The sequence below is a fragment of the Amia ocellicauda genome, chromosome 1 (assembly GCF_036373705.1).
Source record: "Amia ocellicauda isolate fAmiCal2 chromosome 1, fAmiCal2.hap1, whole genome shotgun sequence".
Classification (NCBI taxonomy): Eukaryota; Metazoa; Chordata; class Actinopteri; order Amiiformes; family Amiidae; genus Amia; species Amia ocellicauda.
The window spans coordinates 28184484-28205229 of NC_089850.1; the positions used below are offsets into that span (position 1 = coordinate 28184484).

The 20746-nt window shown below is 40.0% G+C and overlaps 1 protein-coding gene across 7 annotated transcripts in view; it reads left to right on the forward strand.

Annotated features, from left to right (window-relative positions):
- utrn (utrophin) overlaps positions 1 to 20746 on the forward strand; it is a 218384-nt gene that overhangs the window by 46967 nt on the left and 150671 nt on the right. For 6 of the 7 annotated variants that reach the window (XM_066700727.1, XM_066700779.1, XM_066700771.1 and 3 more), the window contains 25 exons: positions 357 to 598; positions 879 to 1059; positions 3657 to 3802; positions 4740 to 4910; positions 5703 to 5816; positions 6705 to 6860; positions 7410 to 7580; positions 8590 to 8769; positions 9211 to 9345; positions 9694 to 9843; positions 10491 to 10652; positions 10976 to 11107; positions 11236 to 11409; positions 11837 to 11992; positions 12240 to 12410; positions 12977 to 13156; positions 13763 to 13891; positions 13981 to 14151; positions 14475 to 14651; positions 15843 to 15980; positions 16272 to 16424; positions 16878 to 17051; positions 17293 to 17469; positions 18545 to 18717; positions 19592 to 19742. In XM_066700727.1, the coding sequence (XP_066556824.1) occupies positions 357 to 598; positions 879 to 1059; positions 3657 to 3802; positions 4740 to 4910; positions 5703 to 5816; positions 6705 to 6860; positions 7410 to 7580; positions 8590 to 8769; positions 9211 to 9345; positions 9694 to 9843; positions 10491 to 10652; positions 10976 to 11107; positions 11236 to 11409; positions 11837 to 11992; positions 12240 to 12410; positions 12977 to 13156; positions 13763 to 13891; positions 13981 to 14151; positions 14475 to 14651; positions 15843 to 15980; positions 16272 to 16424; positions 16878 to 17051; positions 17293 to 17469; positions 18545 to 18717; positions 19592 to 19742 (4064 nt within the window). The remainder of the gene's footprint in view (positions 1 to 356; positions 599 to 878; positions 1060 to 3656; positions 3803 to 4739; positions 4911 to 5702; positions 5817 to 6704; positions 6861 to 7409; positions 7581 to 8589; positions 8770 to 9210; positions 9346 to 9693; positions 9844 to 10490; positions 10653 to 10975; positions 11108 to 11235; positions 11410 to 11836; positions 11993 to 12239; positions 12411 to 12976; positions 13157 to 13762; positions 13892 to 13980; positions 14152 to 14474; positions 14652 to 15842; positions 15981 to 16271; positions 16425 to 16877; positions 17052 to 17292; positions 17470 to 18544; positions 18718 to 19591; positions 19743 to 20746) is intronic. The other variant, XM_066700738.1, reaches the window with a different exon arrangement.

Consider the following 20746-nt stretch of genomic DNA (forward strand, 5'->3'; position numbering starts at 1 on the left):
TTGTTGGTGCCAGTGCTTAATGGTTATATTTAAGTGTTTGTAAGATCCCCACCCACACTTAACTGTAAAACGTTGTGTTGGTAAATTAAATGCTTCCATGGTTTGTGCAACAAAATGATACAGCGCCTTCACGATTTTAAAAGTACATTTTCTTCAAACCGTTTGTAATTACCAGTTTATGTAGAGAAAATGTCTGTGTTCCTACACTAGAGTAAGAAATAAAGTTTACAGTATTTGTGAACTGCACAGATGTCTTTCTTTGTAGGAAAAATAAAAGTTGGGAACAGCACAGAAAATGAGGATCATGCATAATCGTTGTACTCTCACACTGACCACCTTTTGTATGATTGGTGCAGAAGGCCTGCCGATGGAGGAAGTGAGATGCAGCCTGGAGAAGGTTTCATCAGAGTGGAAGGACAGCAGAAGACAAGTGGAGGAGCTGAAAGAAAAGGTGCAACGGCAAGAAAAGATCTCTGCCTTTTATAGCAAGCTGCAGGTGGTGGAACAGGCGATGATAGGCGCGGAGCGATGGCTGAGGACTGTGCCTGCTGGAGCTGCTGATGAGAAGTCCCTGCAAACTCTGAAAACAGCCTGCAAGGTCAGCCTGCCTGCTCTTTCTCTTCATTGCAAGTTTGCATCTTGTATGCATCTGCCCTCCTAAGACTCACAAATTAGTTCTGCCCTCCTAAGACTCATTAGTTCTGAGGCTCTAGGACTCCCCCCAGTATAAAAGAGACAAACCAGTGTCACCGTTCATTGGTTTTATATGTAATGCCCCCAATTAATCAGTGTTACACAGGTTCATGTTTTAATGTGTGCCAGTGGAAAGCTGGAAATAAAAGGTGGTGTTGGTGATGTTTGTTGTTTGCTGTAATTAGGCTGAGCTGGCCCAGCTGACGGGACTGAAGCCTCAGATTGAACGCTTGTCCAGCACTGCGTCCGCCCTGGGGGCTGAGCCGGTGTCTCCAGGCTTTCTCCAGCAGGACGTCCAGGCTCTGTCCACTCGCTACAACACCATGCTGAAGGACCTGCAGACCAGAGAGCAGCAACTCAACACCGGTAATGACAATGAAAAACACAATCTCGCACTTACATAGCCCCTTTCATTTCAACAGATCTCAAAGCGCTTTACATCCGTTGGAATGAAATGCTCCCCTGTCCCTTAGTTCTTAACTTTGACTTAACATGTTGTCTGCACTTATCAGCTTTTACAATCTAGGATGTAAGACCTTATATATTGCTTACTGTATTTCCATTACACTTGTGTCAATTCTAAATTTGTAAAATGTATTATGCCTGAACTGCACTGTATTATTAAACTTTGTATTGTTCTGTTATTTTGTAAGTCGCCCTGGACAAAGGCCTCTGCTAAGAAATAAATAATAATAATAATAATACAATTAGCAAGGGACTCACTTCACCCACCATTGAAATGCAACCCCCACTGGGTGATGTACGGCAGCCATTTATGTAACACAATGCACTGCAGATAAGGCGATGAACTGGAGTTATTTAGTTAAAAGATGTAGGGCGGTTTGGGAAAGATGGATTTACCCTTTAACTAGGACAATGGGGTGCTCACCCCTACTCTTTCAAAAAGTGCCATGGGTTCCCTCATCATGACCACCAGGAGTCACAACCTTGGTTTAATGTATCATCCAAAAGACCGCAAATCCCACTGCACCAGGACTCCTCCCACTCCACTGAGGCACTGGTAACCAGGCAGCCTGGAAACATCTCATACACTAGAGCCAGTATACCAAACCTGAGAAATAGCTAGAATACAGAAAAATTCTGAATTTGAAGAAAAGCTAATTTAATAATCCACCACCTTCCAAATGGCATTCGTATTTTGAACTAAAGGGTAAATCACGTGGGTCCTCAATATGGTAAAATCAGTGGCTTACCTTTCAAGGGGAAAAAGAAACACGGGGCTTCCTGCATTGAGATTCAGGCTTTGTCATAGTATTTAAAAGAGACAACGAATCACAAAGACTAAGATCCAGACTAATAAGTGAGCAGGAGAGTCTGTGCTCTATGATAGGAAAACTTTCCCTCTTTTCTATGTAATGGAATTTATGAGTCTGTATAAAACCCTGAAAAATAGCATTTGCCTTTTTAGCCTTAGAAGGAAAATGTGTGTGCTTATCCCTAGGAGGTTTAAATAACACGGTTTATTGGCAGATCTCCAAGGAAAACTGTCTTGATCTAACTCCAGCTTCGTGGGCTGGTGCTCCACACAAATGTTACTCATTATACAACTGACATATCTGAGCTAATGAAAAAGTCTTGTCTTGTGAAATGAAATGGCATATTTTCGGTTTTGGATGAAACCCTCCCAATGGTCCCAGAAGATGATGTTTCTATTGACAACGTGTATTCATCAGTACAAAGACTAATTGTGATTATTTTGAAATATATAAATGTATGACCCTTCCTTAATATATTACCTGGGATGTGTTGAAATCAGTATGCTTGTATTTGTTTTTATTAAGACAGAGGTGTCATGTAACTGTATATGGATGCATTCCAGCATTTTTGGGGGCTTTGGTGTTGAATGAATCTTGGATTTCAGCTCAAGAACTGTCTTGTATGCTGTATATATTATTATTTTACAAGCTGTCTTCCTGCAAGAAAAGGGTTATTATTGTTTTTATTTTATTTTTTTTATAAAATAATTAATTACTTTAAAAATATTTATTTACACACAGTCGCAGCTGTGTCCTCTGATATGATTCAATATGGTAGAGTTGATGTTTAATGCTTAGCATACTTTCTTTCTCTTCTATTTCTACATTTAATTTGATAATGGGACCTTTGTTTACAACACTTAAAAACTTTAGCTAGATAGACTCATCTGTACCACATTGCATACTATAGAAAGTTTAATTAAAGACTACAATAGTACTGAATACATCTATTTTTTGCAATTGCCTCTAAATAACTGTTGCCCTGTGACTGAACAGTTTGTTGATAACACAGTACTGGATTGTAAATATTGATTGTAGACTTTTCTCACGTTCACTGTGAGCACAGGTGTGTTATAAAATAGATAAATGTAGCACTTGGTGGCACATCAAACATGAACGTTTTGTTGTGAATGTGCCCAATGGCAGGCTGAGTGCTTTGCGGCTGCTTTGCCATCTAGTGCTGTTCTTGATGTACTGCTGCATATTTTGCATCTCTTGTTTGTGTGATGTTGTTTTGGCTTTATTGGGTGTTAATACAAGTGACTACCTAATGATGTAGAAAAATCAAGTATTTGATTATATAGACACCATATAAGATCCTTTGCACAATCTAATTAGAACATATTTGTTAAGGCAATTCAGTAAAATCTGTAAAGAATAGACGTGGTGTTTCACTAGATCTGATAATCTGCTATCAACTAGATTAGTAAAATGGGATTATATCCCCTCTTATCTCATGACCTTTGAGCAAGTTACTGAACCTCATTTTGGTCTGTCCTTCAAATCAAGCATGAAATCAAGATCCTCTTTATAATTGACTCTACAGTAGCAGTTGTACATTTCTTGTTATGTTTCCAACCAAGCAGGTATTGATGGACTGAAATCTATTGGATATTTTATTTGTTGTTTTCTTTCTAATATATTTTCTGGAGCTTACTGGTGTCTGTTTCTCTTTATTGTTTAAAGCCATTGTCAACTTGCCCTCCCAAGATTATCAAGATGCTATGAAGAAATTATCAAACCAGCTCGTTGAGACCGAGGCGAAGCTTGGCGCAATCCGCAGCAACATTGTGGATGTGAAGACGGCAGAGGAAGTGCTGAGGAATGCAGAGGTAATTGGGCAGGAATTTTAAACTTTGTTGCTTTTTTTAAAATTAATTAATTTATATTTTTTTAAATATTAAAACACAATCTCTTTGTATTTCATAAGTATCAAGAACTCAAATATGACCAAGATTTTTAAAATTGGTTGGTTATTTGCTCTTGGTTGTTTGTAGAAGTAGATCATCTTTCTTGACAGATAATTGTGATTTGTGGATTTGTGGTTGCTTGTGCATTCTTCTTTAGGTTGCACAGATAACGGGGATCTTGGATGAGGGTTGTCAGATTCATGCTTGTTTCCGATGTGCACAGAGCTGTGCTGATGGGAGGAGTGGGTCTCAGTCTTGCCAGCAGCGTGCCATGGCGTGTTGCTTTCAAGAGAGACAATGGCCCATTTTCTTATAGCCCTTAATGTATCACATTTGGCTGATATCAGGTGTGAAGTGAAAAGTAGTGACAAAGAATGGATTTGGAAATGTAGGTCAGCCATGCAGCTTATTATCAGACAAGGCGGTTCAACTATAAAGCCAAAAGACAGGTCACATTCTGGGCTCTGCTCCAAGGTGGTCTATTTACTTGTCATTTTACATTCAGCCTGCAACTCCTGCAGCTCTGCCTACTTGACTTCTAACAGCTATATATTGTAAATCTAACTAGTTTGAGATTAAAGGTAGAGCATGGCCTACTGCAGTATTCAAATCTTCACAACAACAAACAAATAAGGGATATTTCAATACCAGAAATCATAAGAAAGGTGACATAATTACTAGGGTACTGTTAGTAGTTGGAAATGTTCCCTGTGGGCCTTTTCTTGCTGTGTGAAGTGGTTTTACTGACACCAGATGACTTTCACATTGGCCCGATACTCAGCCTATTCAGTCGTGTTGAAGAAGACCCATTCCTGGTCTACTCAGAGAAAAATGGTCAGACTTGTTTGCTGCCTTTCAGACATTGTGTGAAGATCTGGAGCAGCAGGGGCACACGCTGGAGCAGCAGGCCCCGGCTGGGCTTGGTGCAGAGAGAGAGGCCCTCCGGCAGCGCTGGACTGGGCTGAGCTCCAGAGCTGGTAGCGAGCTGCAAGCGCTGCAGGGACTTGTGAAGAGCCTCCGGGAGTTTGAGGTATCCCCCTATTGAACTGCATTCACACTTGGGGGTGGGGAAACTATGCCATTTAGGGGATGATAAATGCGACACATGAATCACTGTGCTGATTGCACAAATGTGATTTCAAATAGGGGACTTCTCACACATACTTCTCAGAGGCCTGTATTTTGCAAGCCTGCTTTAGTAGTATGTTTATAGATTGTTCAAATTAACTTTTTCGTGCTGGTGTTTGTTGTATACTGATAAGTGTATATAAACATTTGGGTAATTATCTTGTAGATTAACATAATACATATATTGTTTTAATTAACTCATAAATATATATTCTCATTCATGCATGATCCTTTTCTTTGATTTTAACCAAGTGAACGTAGCTTACTTTGAAAAATAGATGAATTAACTGGAATGCATACAGGGCAGCAGTGTGGAGTAGGGCTCTGGACTCTGAAACAGAGAGTTGTGGGTTCAATCTCAGGACATCTGCTAAGAAATATAATAATCATAATAATAATAATAATGAAGAGATCATATTGTCACACATGCCTGTTTATTCCAGAAAATAGTTTGTGAAAATGTCACTACCATGGGAATCTAGAGATGGTTTACACTACATACAGTTTGTTCTTATTTTCTTTTTCTTTTCTGTGTGGATTTCTGTAGTTATTTTCTTTCTGAATTAGTTTAGTTTAGGAAATAAAGCTCCACCTAGAGAAAGGCAGTACATTGTATTAAATTTGATAGGTATTTCAAACAGATTGAGGACATGAAGGTCCTGGCAGGTGTCATTAATCGCTGTGCTCCTGATAGGTGAAGGCGGGGCAGGTTGAGAAGTGGATGGAAGGAGCAGAGGCCTACATGACCAGAAACGCTGTCGCACACGGAGATGCAGAGAAGCTCCAGGAAGAATTAAACCAGTGCATGGTCAGTGTTGGGATCAGAGTCAATCCTTCTCCATTTGCAATTATTACCACCAATGCCTCTGGGCTCCTGACAAAGGAAATCTGCCCATGTACTCAATCCTATGGTTTCACATAGTCATGTTGCACAGGCAAAACTAAAAATAACTACACTATTTTGCTTTTGTAAGAATATTTTAATATAAAATGACTACATGTTCACAAGCGAAAAACAGAAACATACTCTTGCCTGTATCGAAACGTGTTTTTTCCTCCATTAGATTAGGCCAGGTTTGTTAAAATGCATCCTTGATCAGTGTATCAAAACATGAAAATTAGTTTTTCTGTCTTTAATCCTTAATCACGTAAACAGTTGGTTTATATCTGAGTAAGTATATGAATGGAGGAAACCTGGAATAAAAAAACAATGACATAACCTTGTTATTCGATAGAGAGAACCTTCTATAAATTAACAGGGCCAATATGGTTATAAATTGGATTGCCTCTTAAGGATCCTGGCCAATAATAATTTGATTGTCGTCTTTATAGGCCTGTTTGTAATTTAACATTATCTGTCTTAGCAGGCTGCCAGCGTATTTACCCCACCTCAGCTATACTGCTCTGACAGATTTATTAAAATCTAGACCTCAATAGACTTTGTAAATATTTTACTCTATATTGTAGCACACATTTGATTTGTGTATTTTCCATAACTCATCAGTATTAAATAATGGGCACATCTGAGTTTGTGCAGTTATTACAATGTTGGTTTCTCAAAAAGGTTTTATTTAAAGTAATGATACATGAAAATGATTTCCCCCTGATTTATGATAGGAAATATTATTGTTATATTGATCTTCATGTTCATCTATTAATTTTGCTTCTCCCTGTGTATGAAATCTTTTTTTTTCAGGCATTTGTTAATGAAATGGACAATGTGGAAATGGCTTTGAAAAACTTGAATGATGAAGCAGCAGCAGTAAAAGCGCACGCAGTACCTGGTCTAGCCAGCTGGGAGCAGCCTAGGCTGGAGCAGTGTCAACGTGGATGGGAGAAACTCAGCAAACAGGTGGGCACACAGTCGAGGGTCGCAGGTGCTGCTCCAGGTTTCACAGGACATTAAGCGGAAGTTACATGTTGAATTAATTATAAACATAATATTCTCCACTCCATTGGGAAACATTTTAATATCTAACAACATTATTAACAGCAAGTTATGGATTTATTTTTTTAGACTTGTTGCTTAGCAAAAGGCTGGTTTGTATTGTATTAAGGCTTCATTATTCAAGCCCAATCAAAGTTCAAGATATGTATCATTGCTCTTTAACACTTTTTAACTCCAGAATTTCACATGGATACACAACATATCACTAACAGATGTGGACTTTTTCAATCCATTTATGTTTCTAAAATGTGGGATAAAATTTAAAAAGCTACTAACTTAATATATCATTATTTCTATATATATATATAGATAAAATATATATGTAAAAATATAGATTGTTTTATTTTTGTCTATTGTAAACAAATAAATTCGATATGCATCCATAGTGCCGAGTGCAAATTGTTCTAGAGAACCTGATTTTGTGATGATAATCCATGCTGGTTTATTCTTCAGATGTTAAGCCACCAGGAGCGAGTGTCGGAGAGTCAGGAGAAGGCAGTGAATTTGAGGAAAGACTTGGCAGAGATGCAGGAATGGATGATGCAAGTAGACGAAGAGTATTTGATGAGGGACTTTGAGTACAAAAGTCCAGAGGAGCTTGAGGGAGCTTTGGAAGAGATGAAGGTGAGAAATATTGTCATACTTTCAAGAGGTTCCCTAATGACTGATAGACTTGGAGAGAGAGTCATGCTTGTGCACAGGTGCCTGTCATGTATTCAAACACGCACTACGCTTGTTGCTTAGCCAGCCTTAGCAATTACACTCCCACTGCAAACCTTTTAACCAGCTGCTTTTGAACATTTGGCAGCCGGCCATGGGACAAGCTTAGCATGTCAGCATTGAAGAAAAAAGCTATTAGATGCATGTTTCTTAGATGCTACGCAGCACTTTCATATGCCAAATGAATGATTTTTCTGAAGTGTGGTGGTTAGTGGTAGGTGATGAAAACACTGTAATTGGTATCAAGGAGGAATCTGTACTTGTTTGCCAAATTGTGCAAAGCATTTTATAAAGCAATGAACTATAGGCCTTATTGATTACACTAAATTTGTTTTTGGATTGGCTGAAAGTGAAATGAAATATGTGAACCCTGTACGTGCACCACTCTATACAGTAGACCCCTTGTCATAGTGATAACAGGCATTTATGAGGAACTGCTATACATAGATGGAGACCACATGCAATAAAGCGGTCATATTGTCACACATTTTTATGGGCTAAGGGTTTAGATGTGTGCTTTATGTGTGAGATTTTTTTCTAAATGATTTAACCTAAACTAAAATCCACTTAATCTTTTCACTGTCAACCATAGCATAGCGTAGAGGTTTTAAAGTTCAGGATATTACCATTTTTTAAAAACAATTATTGCATTTCAGAACTGATTAACCATACATCTATGTTTGTTTTATTTTTCAAAACCAGTAGTTCAGTTTGTCTATGAACTATAAGCCACAATGTTTTTGTGAGATGTACGCTTTATTTTAAATTAGTAGCGATTTGATCATTTCAGTCAGATATGTGTGCGAGCTCCATTACGATCGCAGATGTAGACTGCTAATTCTCTTGTCATCCAGGCCTTATCCAGCAAGTGTGTGTTTGGGAAAGCGCTCACTGCGTTTTTTTGTTCATGCAGAGAGCGAAAGAGGATGTGTTGCAGAAAGAAGTGCGAGTGAAGATACTGAAGGATAACATTAACATGCTGGTGGCAAAGTCACCCTCTGGTGGCCATGATTTGACATCGGACCTCAGTGGTCTGCTGAAGAACTACCAGAAACTGTGCGAGAGATTTCGGAGCAAGTGCCACACTTTGGAGGTACGTCTCACTGGAAACCAATTGACTTGTTATGATAAAGACTAATGATGTGGCTGCTCACAGTTCAGGATACTTTTATGAGTGGGTTTTTCTACGCCTTCTCATCAGCGTGAATCAGCAGCATATTGTTTCTGTAATACATACTGTACAAAACAGAGTGTCTTTTCGTTGGAGTTGGAAGGTCAATGAAGACTGATTACTTCTTGGGTCTATTCCCAGTGCAATTAGAGGAACCGAAATAAAATCCTTATTCATTTTGTGAAAATTAACTCAATCCTTTATATGTATTCTTCACTCACCAACATTAAGGTTTAAGAAAAATTGTGTTAATCATGCAGTTCCTACTGTCCTTACTGTAAATGGCAAGTGATACTGAAAGCTGGGGAACTGTCACGCCTCCGTATCTGGTGTCTCATCCGTGAATGCCTATATTGCTTGTAGGAAGTCTGGTCCTGTTGGATTGAGCTTTTACAGTATTTGGAAATTGAGACAAACTGGCTGAACACACTGGAGGAGCGTGTGCAGAACGTAGAGAACCTGCCTGAGAACACAGAGGCCATCGGCGAGGCCCTGGAGGTGAGAGGAGCCACACTGGGTGCTTCAGCACAGGGGCTGCAGAGAAGGCAGCCAAAGCGATAGATCATGTGCAGCTTTTGTCAAGACATTTCTAAGGAGTCTGAGGGAAAATCTTTCACAAACTAATTTTTGGCTTAATATTCACCTTTATTCAGTTTCACCTTGAATCTGCCTTATTTAAATGAAGTAAACTAAATGAATTGACATTGGCTAATTACTCCCACCCCACACACACACACACTTGAAATATAAAATTAGCAAAACATTAGTCTGTTTAAATGTTTTAATTAAAATTGACTTTTTCATTTAATTTAACCAAAGGGATGTTAAATGTTTCTGCCTCCCCAGTCTCTGGAGTCTGTTCTGCGCCACCCTGGGGATAACCGAACGCAGATCCGGGAGCTGGGCCAGACGCTTATTGACGGAGGAATTCTGGATGAGATCATCAGTGAGAAGCTGGAGGCTTTCAACGCTCGCTATGAGGAGCTGAGCCACCAGGTGAGAGAGTCCCAGCAAATCCTGAGCCACAGACTCACCGTATACTGTGTGCTTCTTGAGTGTCTCGCAGAAACCATCTTAAAATAACCCACTGGAGGGATTGACAGGCACTTTCTTGGGTCTTCATTGATCCTGACTGGAAAACCTGGGGTCTCTTTGAAACTAACAACACACCCATCACCCATTGAGGTGTAACCAAAGAGGACATCTTACATGATTCTAATATCAGGATTTCTTTCAACCTCTGAAATCCCTTTCTAACCTTATTGAAGGGGTGTCCTGTTGATTACTATCGCAGTGTGAAGCAGTGGTTAGGGCTCTGGACTCCTGGGTGGAGGGGTCATGGGTTCAGTCCAACGTGGGGGGCACTGCTTTACCAGCTGTATTAATGGGTAATTGCATATCAAAATAATGTGATATATTGTAACAATTATAAGTCGTGCTGGATAAAACTGTTTGCTAAGAAATATAATAACAATAATTACTCAATCCCACTTTCAGTATTTGCTCACAGCATTCATCCTGCATCTGTTGAGAACACCCAACTAGCTGACGGACATCGATGGTGTTTTTTTCTGATGTGCTATGTGTTCTGTACGGTCACCACCCCGTTGCTGTAATGTTGTCTTGCTGTCCCGTGGCCACAGGCTGTGAGCAGACAGATCTCCCTGGAGCAGCAGCTGCAGTATCTGCGGGAGAACGAGCAGATCCTGCAGGCCCTCCAGGACTCCCTGACCCAGCTGGACCAGCAGCTCACCTCCTACCTGACTGACCGGGTCGACGCCCTCCAGCTCCCCCAGGAGGCACAGGTACTGCGCCCTTACACGCTTCATGGCTTGGGCCCCTCACCTTTACCCCCCATAGCAATCATTTAGCCATTCATGGACTCTGTCATTGCAGTAAAAATAAAGCAATTATTGTCCACAAATGGTATCCCCATTCAGGGCGTTCCATTTGTATCTTACCCCACTAACTGGATTACAGTCTGCAGTCTCCAGCTTGCAGTGCTCAGTCTTCTTAATTGTAATCGTTGGGATCATGAAAAGATTGCACTGTTGTGTTTCTTGGTGTTTTTGCTGGGGATGTAAAGAAATTCCACCTGCACTGAATCTTTCTTTTCTTTGGCTTTCAGAGCATTCAAGCAGAGATCGCAGCTCACGAAGCCAACATGGAGGAGCTGAGAAGGAGAAACGTGGGGAACTTCCCTCCAGTCACCACAGAGGGGAAGTCTCCACGCGGAGGGACCATGCTGGATGTGTTACAGGTGAGCCCTTACCTGCCAGCACCCTGGGGACATACATGAAGCATGGTGAAGAAAGTAGGATCGATTTAAGTTATAAAATTTCAATGTTGTCATTTCATGCCTAACACAAACAATTTTTACTTAATCAGAGGAAGCTCCGGGAGATCTCCACTAAATACCAGCTCTTCCAGAAGCCTGCGAACTTTGAGCAGCGCATGCTGGACTGTAAGCGTGTCCTGGAAGGAGCCAAGGCCGAACTGTCCGTACTTGACGTCAGAGGGGTGGAGCCAGAGGAGATACAGAAACACCTGGATGGCTGCATGGTAACATCACTAATCGGAATCAGTACTGCTCACGTGCCATCAGGGATACACTGCTGTCTTTGTGACATGCATTGGGGCAAGCAACCCTGCAAAGCTGTTTACAATGCAAAGGAGATCAGTCAAGTATTATTTCTTTAAATATAAATCTTAGGTGGTTCTTCAGGCAGCCAAAGTGTGTGTGTGTGTTTTAATGTCTCATTAGCATTTTATTTTGAATTCAGCCTTGGGTTAAAACTGTCCTAATTTGTGTCTCTGCATTTGTTCAGCATGGAAAGCCCTGTACTCTTATACGTGAACTGCAACATCCTAATCACAGCCTTTCGCAGGCCGGTGCCTATGTTGAGGCCATTCAACTGATTTAAATGTTGAACTGATTGCCTGATCAGACGTGAAAGCAGGTGTTTTGTCTTTCCTTGCGCTGCTTCAGAAACTGTATAAGATCCTGAGTGAGGTGAAGCTGGAGGTGGAGACCGTGATCAAGACAGGGAGGCAGATTGTGCAGAAGCAGCAGACTGATAACCCGAAGGGAATGGATGAGCAGCTCACAGCGCTCAAGACCCTCTACAATGACCTGGGGGCTCAGGTATGAAGAGCTACTTCTCAGTGAAAAAATTCCTTCTGTTCGACTCAATTCCAGACAGGAGCACCGTGAGTAGAAATCATACACAGTGCCTGCGATGGGAGCATTATCGTGTACTGGCTTCAGTAAAAGAATAGATAAAAGTTGCCTCATTTAAATATAAAGATGTTATTTTCACTTCCCAAAAAGGAAAGCAGCTAATAGTGAGACCATAAGCTTTTAATTAGACAAGCGTTTTGTGTCCTCATAGGTGACTGAAGGCAAGCAGGACCTGGAGAAAGCTCTCCATCTCGCTCAGAAACTGCGCAAGGAGAGCACAGCGCTGCAGGAGTGGCTCGCAGCGACTGAGAACGTCCTCAACCAGAAGAACTCTTCCGGGGACATGCCTGCCGACATCGATGCTGAGATTGCATGGGCAAATGTGAGCTTTTCTCAGTACTTGTTCTAGCTGAAGTGATAACATGAGAGTATTATAGAAAACAACGATATTGAGTGTCTGTCTTCATCGACACAATACATCCTCCTTTGTTCTCCGCAGGAACTCTTTAAGGCTTTTGTTAATTGATTAAGTAGTGATGTTCACATGATACCGTAGAGTTTTCCAGGGTTAAGTAATTGCTGGCAGTCACAATGCTCATTCCTTCGGTCTTGCTATTGATGTTTTGTAAGCATACAGTTAATATTCTTTTACAGATTTTTATTTTGAAATGGATAGAGCACCCACTGACTCAAAAGCACAAATTCGGTTTTCATAAAATGTGTGCACAGATTTGAGTAGACATTCATTGTGCTAGAAGATTAACACATTCAACTTAACTTGTAAACACAGCTACAGTTGGACACATTTCTAGACTTTATATACATCTTGGGTCAGGATTAGGCAGCTGTTAGTGTGAGCGATTCCAGCTGTGTGCTGCCGGACTGTGCGTGTACTGAGAGAGTCTGTGCTGCCGGACTGGGCCTGTACTGAGAGAGTCTGTGCTGCAGGGTGTGCTGAAGGAGCTGGAGCGGCGCAAGACTGAGCTGAACAGCGTGACGGAGAGCAGCGCCTCCCTGCAGGGCCTGGTGGAGGCCAGCGAGGCCGTGCTGGAGGAGAGGCTGTGCGTCCTCAGTGCAGGCTGGGGGAGAGTGCGCACCTGGACTGAGGACCGGCTCAGCGCCGTGCTGGTAGGGAGACCAACTGAGCACCGTCCATCACGCAATCACACTGTCTGCCTGCTTCCCACATAAAACAATGAATAAAAAATACATAGTTTAAAAATGTTTTTTGAGATGCGGAGAGTTTGTGACCTGGAATCATTTAAATTCTGTTTTTAGCAGAGAAATGGTGAGAAAGATGAAGTAGGTGTAACTAAATAAAAGGGTTTTGTTATTTAGTCTGTAATCAAATTCAACACAGGGAGTTAAAGAGGTTATATATATATATATATATATATATAATTTGTTTTCCTTTTGATTACCTAGTTTTAAACTTTTCATTGTTTTTTTATGTTTAGTGACAAGAGAGTATTGTTTATTGGCTCTGGTTTAAGGCTATTCATTTAAGCAAATAACAAGCAGTAGAAAGACTCAAGTAATAGTTTCTGCATTTAGTGAGTGCCTCTTCATATTTCAGCATAGTGTAATGTATGTTCTTCTTCAGATGTTCAGAGAATCTTCAAGATTGTCAGATGTATCTTTTTGAATGACAGTTACCCAAGATAACTTTTTCATTCCGACTGAGATTGTTTAGACCCTTTGGCGACAGTGTTTGGAGTTGTTCTCTTCCTGTAGAACCACCAGAACGAAGTGGAAATCTTTGACGAGAATCTGGCGCACATCAGCACCTGGCTGTACCAAACTGAAATTCACCTGGACGAGACCGAAAAACTGCCAGCAAATGATAAGGAGGAAGTCATCAAGGTATCACAAATGTAAATGATACATCCACAACACTTCCTGTGAGTGATGGGAGGGTTCAAACCATCTGACGATGCGTGACTGTTCTTCAGAACCTCCTTCCTGAACTGGACGACATCAGCCTGCGAGTGGACAGTGTCCGGGACCAGGCCATCATCTTGATGACTAGCCGAGGGCCTGCTTGCCGAGAGGTTGTGGAACCCAAGCTGGCTGAACTGAATCGCAACTTTGAGAAGGTTTCCCAGCACATCAAAGCAGCAAAGGTATCTATTGGCTGAAGATCAGATTGTGTGCAGGATTCATTTAGAGTCATGCATATCTATTCTGAATTTCTTGAATATAACAATATGACCCTTTTAGTTTACATTTCTCAAAATGAAAAGCTATTAAATTTGTGTAGTCGAGAGTAGTCAGGCATACCAGTAGAAGTACCTCAGACCTAGAGAACAATTCAGGGCTTATTTATTTTCTTCTACCTGGGAAAAATTACAGGTCCAGTTGGGCAGTGCAGTTTAACTGGTGACTTATTTGAGAAAACACACCTAAATTAAAATAGACACCCAACCTGTCTCTGTGTGGTGTGCAGTTGTCTGTGAGCACGGAGCCTCTGGGCCATGAGACGTGTGGACAGCAGGAGGCACAGGCTTTGAAGACATCTCCCCCTGCTGACCAGCCCCTGTTTGAGGCCGAGCTGCAGGACAGCCTCAGCGCTCTAAACAGGCAGCTGGCATCCCCTGAGTCGCAGCCCCAAGACGACGAAAAGGTAAAGGGAGAATGTCTTGGAAGAACGGTCTTCAAGGGACATGGATGTTGTAGTCGGCCCTATTGCTTCTCTTATACTGAAACTAAACGTAAACCATTTCCACTTGGAGCCTGATATTATTTTTTTCCCCTGGCAAAATAAAACTTCCTATAAAAGCAGACGACTCATGTCAGGATGTGCAAGACGCATGTCAAGACTTTGCAGTTATCAGTCTTTAACCATTAACAAGCCACTTTAGAGGTTTTTCATCCAAAGTCTAAGGGCACGTTCATGATCAGTATGCAGATTTCAGTTCGTCATTTTGGTCACTAAAATAATTTTGTAGTTCGTTTAGTTTAATCAGAGGAGAATTATGTTAAATGTGGTTAAGTTATTCAACACTTCGCAAGAAACTGTGAAAATAAATCCAGAGACTCCTATTTGCTACTTGTGTGTTTATTTGCTACAGACAATGACAAACACTAAACACTGTGTGCAGATGAATGTGTTAGTGCTCTTTAGGCACATCAGTATTTAATACACAGTTACTGCATTGACAAATCTTCAGTAATTAAGAAAAAGGTCAGTGAAAATAAGCAGGGCCTATTTAATGTATCCTTTTTAATTACAGATTGATTAGGGTAGGATTAGACTGATGAAACATGGTTTGCTGATTTTCTCATTTTCTTTCTTTCATTTATAAAAAATCTAAGATTTTTTTTAGGTTATTATTCAAATTCTTCATTCTTGGAAATCTATATATTTGTCTGAATGTCTCATAAAAAGTGCCTCTTTGAAATACGTAATGCAACTAATATTTTAGGCACTGAACTGCAATTTAAGAATTCTTCCACCCTAACTGGAGCTACATTGAAGTCTACTTTTCCCAATAGGGAAAACTAATCTGGTTGATACTGTTTTGTGACTATCTATAAGAGACTGTGAGAGAAAAGGCATGGAGCGATGCCACTAGCTAATGAAAATGTAATAAAACGCTGGAAAGTGTTACACATGTGTAAGTGTTCCTAGCTTATCAGTTCGGTCTCTATGGTTATGCTTATCAAGGTTGTGTGTGACTTCTGTGTGCACGGAAAAGATGTCGGTCATTTTCTGAGTTCAGGACTTGTTTTTGCTGTTTGAAATACTGACAAGTACTCGACGCTCTGCTTTTTGAGGCCAGTGTATTCAGAAATGTGTGCATGTGCGTTTCAGCTGGATGAAGAAAAGGCCCAGATTGAGGAGCTGCTTCAGAGAGGCGAGCGGGTCCTTCAGCAAACCTCAGATGACGGCAAGAGAGAGGAGTTACGCAAGAAACTGCTCCTCCTACAGACTAAGTACACAACACTGAGGGTAAGCAACTAAAATTTAGAAGAAAAAAAAAATCCTTGTAAAATATTGTTTGAGACTTATCACTATGGCATTTTTAACACCTCAGTTTCTATACAGTGGACAATATTATATCCAAGCTAATTGCAAGTTCAACCAAATGGATTTTTGAAACGGAAACCTTATTTTTTTAACTATTTGGTTGCATTATGTGGTTTGTTTTTGGATGCAGTAAATGTAGCCAGAAATGAGCTCACAATGCTGATGTGTTCAGCTGTGTATCGGGAGCAGTACAGTATTGTTTTGCTCTTGAAGGAGTTGAAAATCCAGAGGAGTAAGCTGAGTCCTGCCGGGCGCCCTGTCCTCTCCGAGTTCAAGAGGGAAAAGGCTTCTCTGATGAGCTGGATGGACGAGACGGAGAATCGGCTCTCTGGGCTGCATGGACTGGAGGATGACCAGACACTACAGGTGACCGCAGATATCCAGCCTTGTTATTGTCCTTAGTTTTTTATGTGTTAAACATAAACTGTTTGTGTATTTCAGAGAGACTCAGTCTGCAATTATTAGTTTAATATTGCTGATAAGAAAACCTGCTACAAATTTCAGAACTGATTAAGAATCTGAGTAAAGGTCTTCTGGATCCTCTCTGAAATTAATTTGGTAGTTTGTAAAAAGCCATTGGAGGGATCCAGAGATTATTTTGTGATATCCTGCAGGAGATTTATATTTTTCATGAAGTGTAATTGAGACTTCCCTTCAATTGCAGCCAGACTACTTTAGATATTAATATTGCATGGTCAGGGGATTGTTCTCTCACTGATTTCAATGTTCAAGCTCCTGGGACAATTTAAGAACCTGCAGTGAAGAGAACGGTATCTCTAAAACATAATTTAATTAAAAAGCTTCTCCACTGTTTCCCAGGAGCTGCTGCAGGAACTGGAGTTGAGAAAAGAAGAATTTAGTGCCCTTCAGAAGAAGAGTCGGGATTTCTCTCAGTATGAAACCGTGCAGGTGGATCACACACATTTCGACAGACGTTGGCAGGAGATCGAAAGCCAGTTTATTATCTATCAGCAAGCGCACTTCAAAAGCACAGTGAGTGTCTGATGCCAATGCTAATAAAAACGAAAACAAACAATGATTTATAGAGGTTACAGTGTGTTATGATTCACTCGCATAATAAGCCCTTTTGATAGTACCTGTTGAAAGTTTTCATATGGATTTATGTGTTATGTGTCCTATGAATACATATTTACTGACCAGCATCCTTGATTCATTTTGTGAGCTCTGATCCATGTGAGCTCTTGGCCATATCTGATGTTTGACCTCTGGCCAGCAGGAGCAACCTCAGAGTGCTATGCAGGATGCTGGGCCGTCCCTCCTACCGTCAGACTATCTACTGGAGATCAACAAGGTCCTGCTGACAATGGCAGATGTTGAGCTGCTGCTGAACTCTCCAGAGCTCAGCAGCGGACTGTACGAGGACTTCTCCAGCCAGGAGGACGCTCTAAAGGTAATGAACACTGCCAACTGATTTCTAAGATTACAGAACATTCATTGTGTTTATTCTACCTGTAAATGTTGAATTCATTCTTGCCCATTTGAATTTTAATGAAGGTTTTTGTTGAATTGTGCATGTGTTGTTTTTCCTCACACTCATGCTAGTTTGATCAGTGCCCCGCTTTTATTCATTTTTGTATCATCACCGGATTAGCTGGCATGGTGTTGTTGTTGTTTCTTTTTCTTCCTCCACTAGGTTGGTAACAGGAAAACTGTGTTGTTTTGCACGTATTCTAAATTACAGATTTAGTTTCTACAGGAAGCATTAATATTTTGAATTAATATATAATATATGTATTCACAAACCCACGCCTTTTCAGTTGTTTGGATTGTTCGGTCTTCAAAATTTCCTATCAAACATACTCTTTGAGAAAACAAAATCATACTGATACATACACCAATGATAATGGTATTAATATTTATCAGACTGACATTTTTCCTTTAAAAACGAAAGGCATCCAAATGTAAAGTGTATATATTTTCACCCACGTATATCAATTAAGAATAATATGCATACCTGCAATGTGATGTTAACCACCTTGACTGCAGTCTAACTGACTGGCAGAAGCATTTTATTTGAGATGCATAGATAAGCTTGCAAACTTATTTGGCAAATTGCCTGCAAATGTGTTTGTAGAGAATGTGTATAGTGTGTATTTAATTTTCCCGGGAAAGAAAAATTGTGTTTGGGTCCTGGAAGGGCTGATTTGTCATGTTCGTTTAGGGGGGAAAATTGAGTTGACTGGCTTTAGACCCACTGGGTGTCACTTCAACAGCTCAGGAGAAGACGAATGATCAGACAGTGTCGGTGAGCATTAGTTGTCAGTGAGTCTCTGATTGAAGTCGATTGTCTCTGTTAGTCAGTGGATCTTTACTTGCCATTTCATAGTGATTCTGAGAGAGAGAGAGAGAGGTCTTCTCCCTTGTATTGTACACAGTCCGCAGCAAGGTACATTGTTACATTTACAGGAGGCTAACAATCCTATTGCCGCTTCCTCATCAGTATCAAACTTGTCTCTGTGCTGCAGAATGTAAAGGACAGTCTTGAGAGACTTGGGGAACAAGTCGCTGTTATTCACGAGAAGCAACCGGATGCCATCCAGGAGGCGTCCGGGGCAGAGGTGGTGCAGATAGGGGACGAGCTTACCCAGCTGAATGCAGAATGGGACCGAGTCAACCGGATGTACAGCGATCGTAAGGGGTGAGTACACAGAGACGGAGCATCTCCTTATGTTCAAAACTAGGTTTCTTTGCTTGTGCCCAGTCCTTAGTCCATAGTGTTACTTTGTTTTCTCCAGTTATTGCATGAGGGGGGCTCTGATTCATCCAAGTATGTTTGCTAAAGGAAAGAGTTGTAATATTTGCATTGCCTTCATATTTAGAGAAAGTCCTAGCCTCTTTTTTGTCTTTTTCTTTTGCTTTAAATGTATCTCCTGTTGTTTAATATACTTTGCTAAATTTATTTTATGCCTTATGGTGATGTTACAATTTTGCCTTTTTAGGGTTTAATCGGTTCACTTTGTCTGTTTTTCTGAGTTGTTTGTTTAATAGTATTGTTACTGGAAATTGTGTTTGCTGGGCCACTAAGTTAATGGAACTTATTGTAACATTTCCTAATGTGGTATTTCAATGCTAATGGTACCAATTTAAAATTATGCCATTGAGAGGAAAAAAAGAAATCCATTCATAAATATTAAGTGACACAAGTTAAAGCTGTCTTTTAAATCTACTTTTTAATCTTATTTTGCTAAATTATATCTATCTATTATATTTTACATTTCTTTATTTTTAACACATTAATAATTGTAATAAATGTTTTTTTTTAGATATATGAATCTAGCAATATTTTTTTTTCTCTCCATTTAGTAAATTCCCTAAATAAATAAGACTTTCAGTGTTAATTTAATGCTGTTAGGACATCATGAGAAAAAAGTTTGGGAGTCGGAAATGTTACTTTACCTCAGCTGATGATGAAGTGATAGAACAATGTTTCAGTCTGGGAGTCTTTGAGGTACACCTACTGTTTTGAGGTATTTCTAGTAGCTTCTCCCTGAAAATGAACTCTCCTGTTGAAGGTGCTTTGACAGGTGTGTGGAAGAGTGGCGCCAGTTTCACTGTGACCTCAATGACCTCAGCCAGTGGGTGAGCGAGGCTGAACAGGTGTTGGCAGATGGCACAGGCCCTGATGGAGCTCTGGACTTGGAGAAGGCCAAGATGCATCAGCAGGTACATCAACTGTTCAGTAGATCAGTAAACTGCTTTTGCCCCATGGTTTTCATAGAGAAAATCATTGCATATTTCGAAAAATTGCTTAAAGCCATACGGGGTTAGCAGTATATACATGTATGTGCTTGTGTGTGAGTGTGTTTCTTTTAGGTATATTTAAATATCCCAAACCTAAATGTAATTAGGGAGCTAAAGCAAAAAGGTTTATTTAAATCAACTTTCATGACTCAAGGTGTATTATCATTATTCACTCTAATAGCTAAGGTGTAAAGTAGTACTAGTGAATATGAAAAATGACAGATTTAATTAGACAGTAGAGACTGCATTTGTTCTGGTTGTAATATCTAGGTCTTTTCAGTACAGTGGACTGAATTAATATTTCCAAGTGAATACACTGAAAGAAGAGGAAACTCAATCATTAGCTTCTTTACATATCCCTTTTTTTAATAACCCTCTTAATCTGAGAAGCTTTAATTCCACATCACCTCTTTTTATTGGTTTATAAATGTTTTTCTTTTGTAATACATGTGTAAAGTAGTTATATAACATTGGCTTCTATCACTTTGTTCTAAATGTATAAGTTTACAGTTAAGTCAATTAAAAATGTAATAAATCCTAAAACCTCTATAGCTTATTTTTCTATAGATACAAATCTAGAAGTAAATTCCTTTTGAATGTATGGTAGGTGAGCAAACATTTCTTGACAATTTATTAATTACTATCATGCAGTTAAACAGCATTTTAATAATTTCACAATTATATTTGTCTTTGAATGTTACTAGGTATCCTTAGGTGACCCTGCTACAATGTACAGTGATCGTGCTACTGAAGTGTAAACTACTAAACTACTTGTAATATTGAAGAGTGCATAGCAAAGACTCCTAGACTAGTCTTAAACACTCCTAAAGAACCAACTATTCCCTACAGTTCAAATACTGTATATTACCAAAGTAATGAGGCTTTTGAAAGAATACACACAAAACACCCCTTTAAGAGGCTCACTT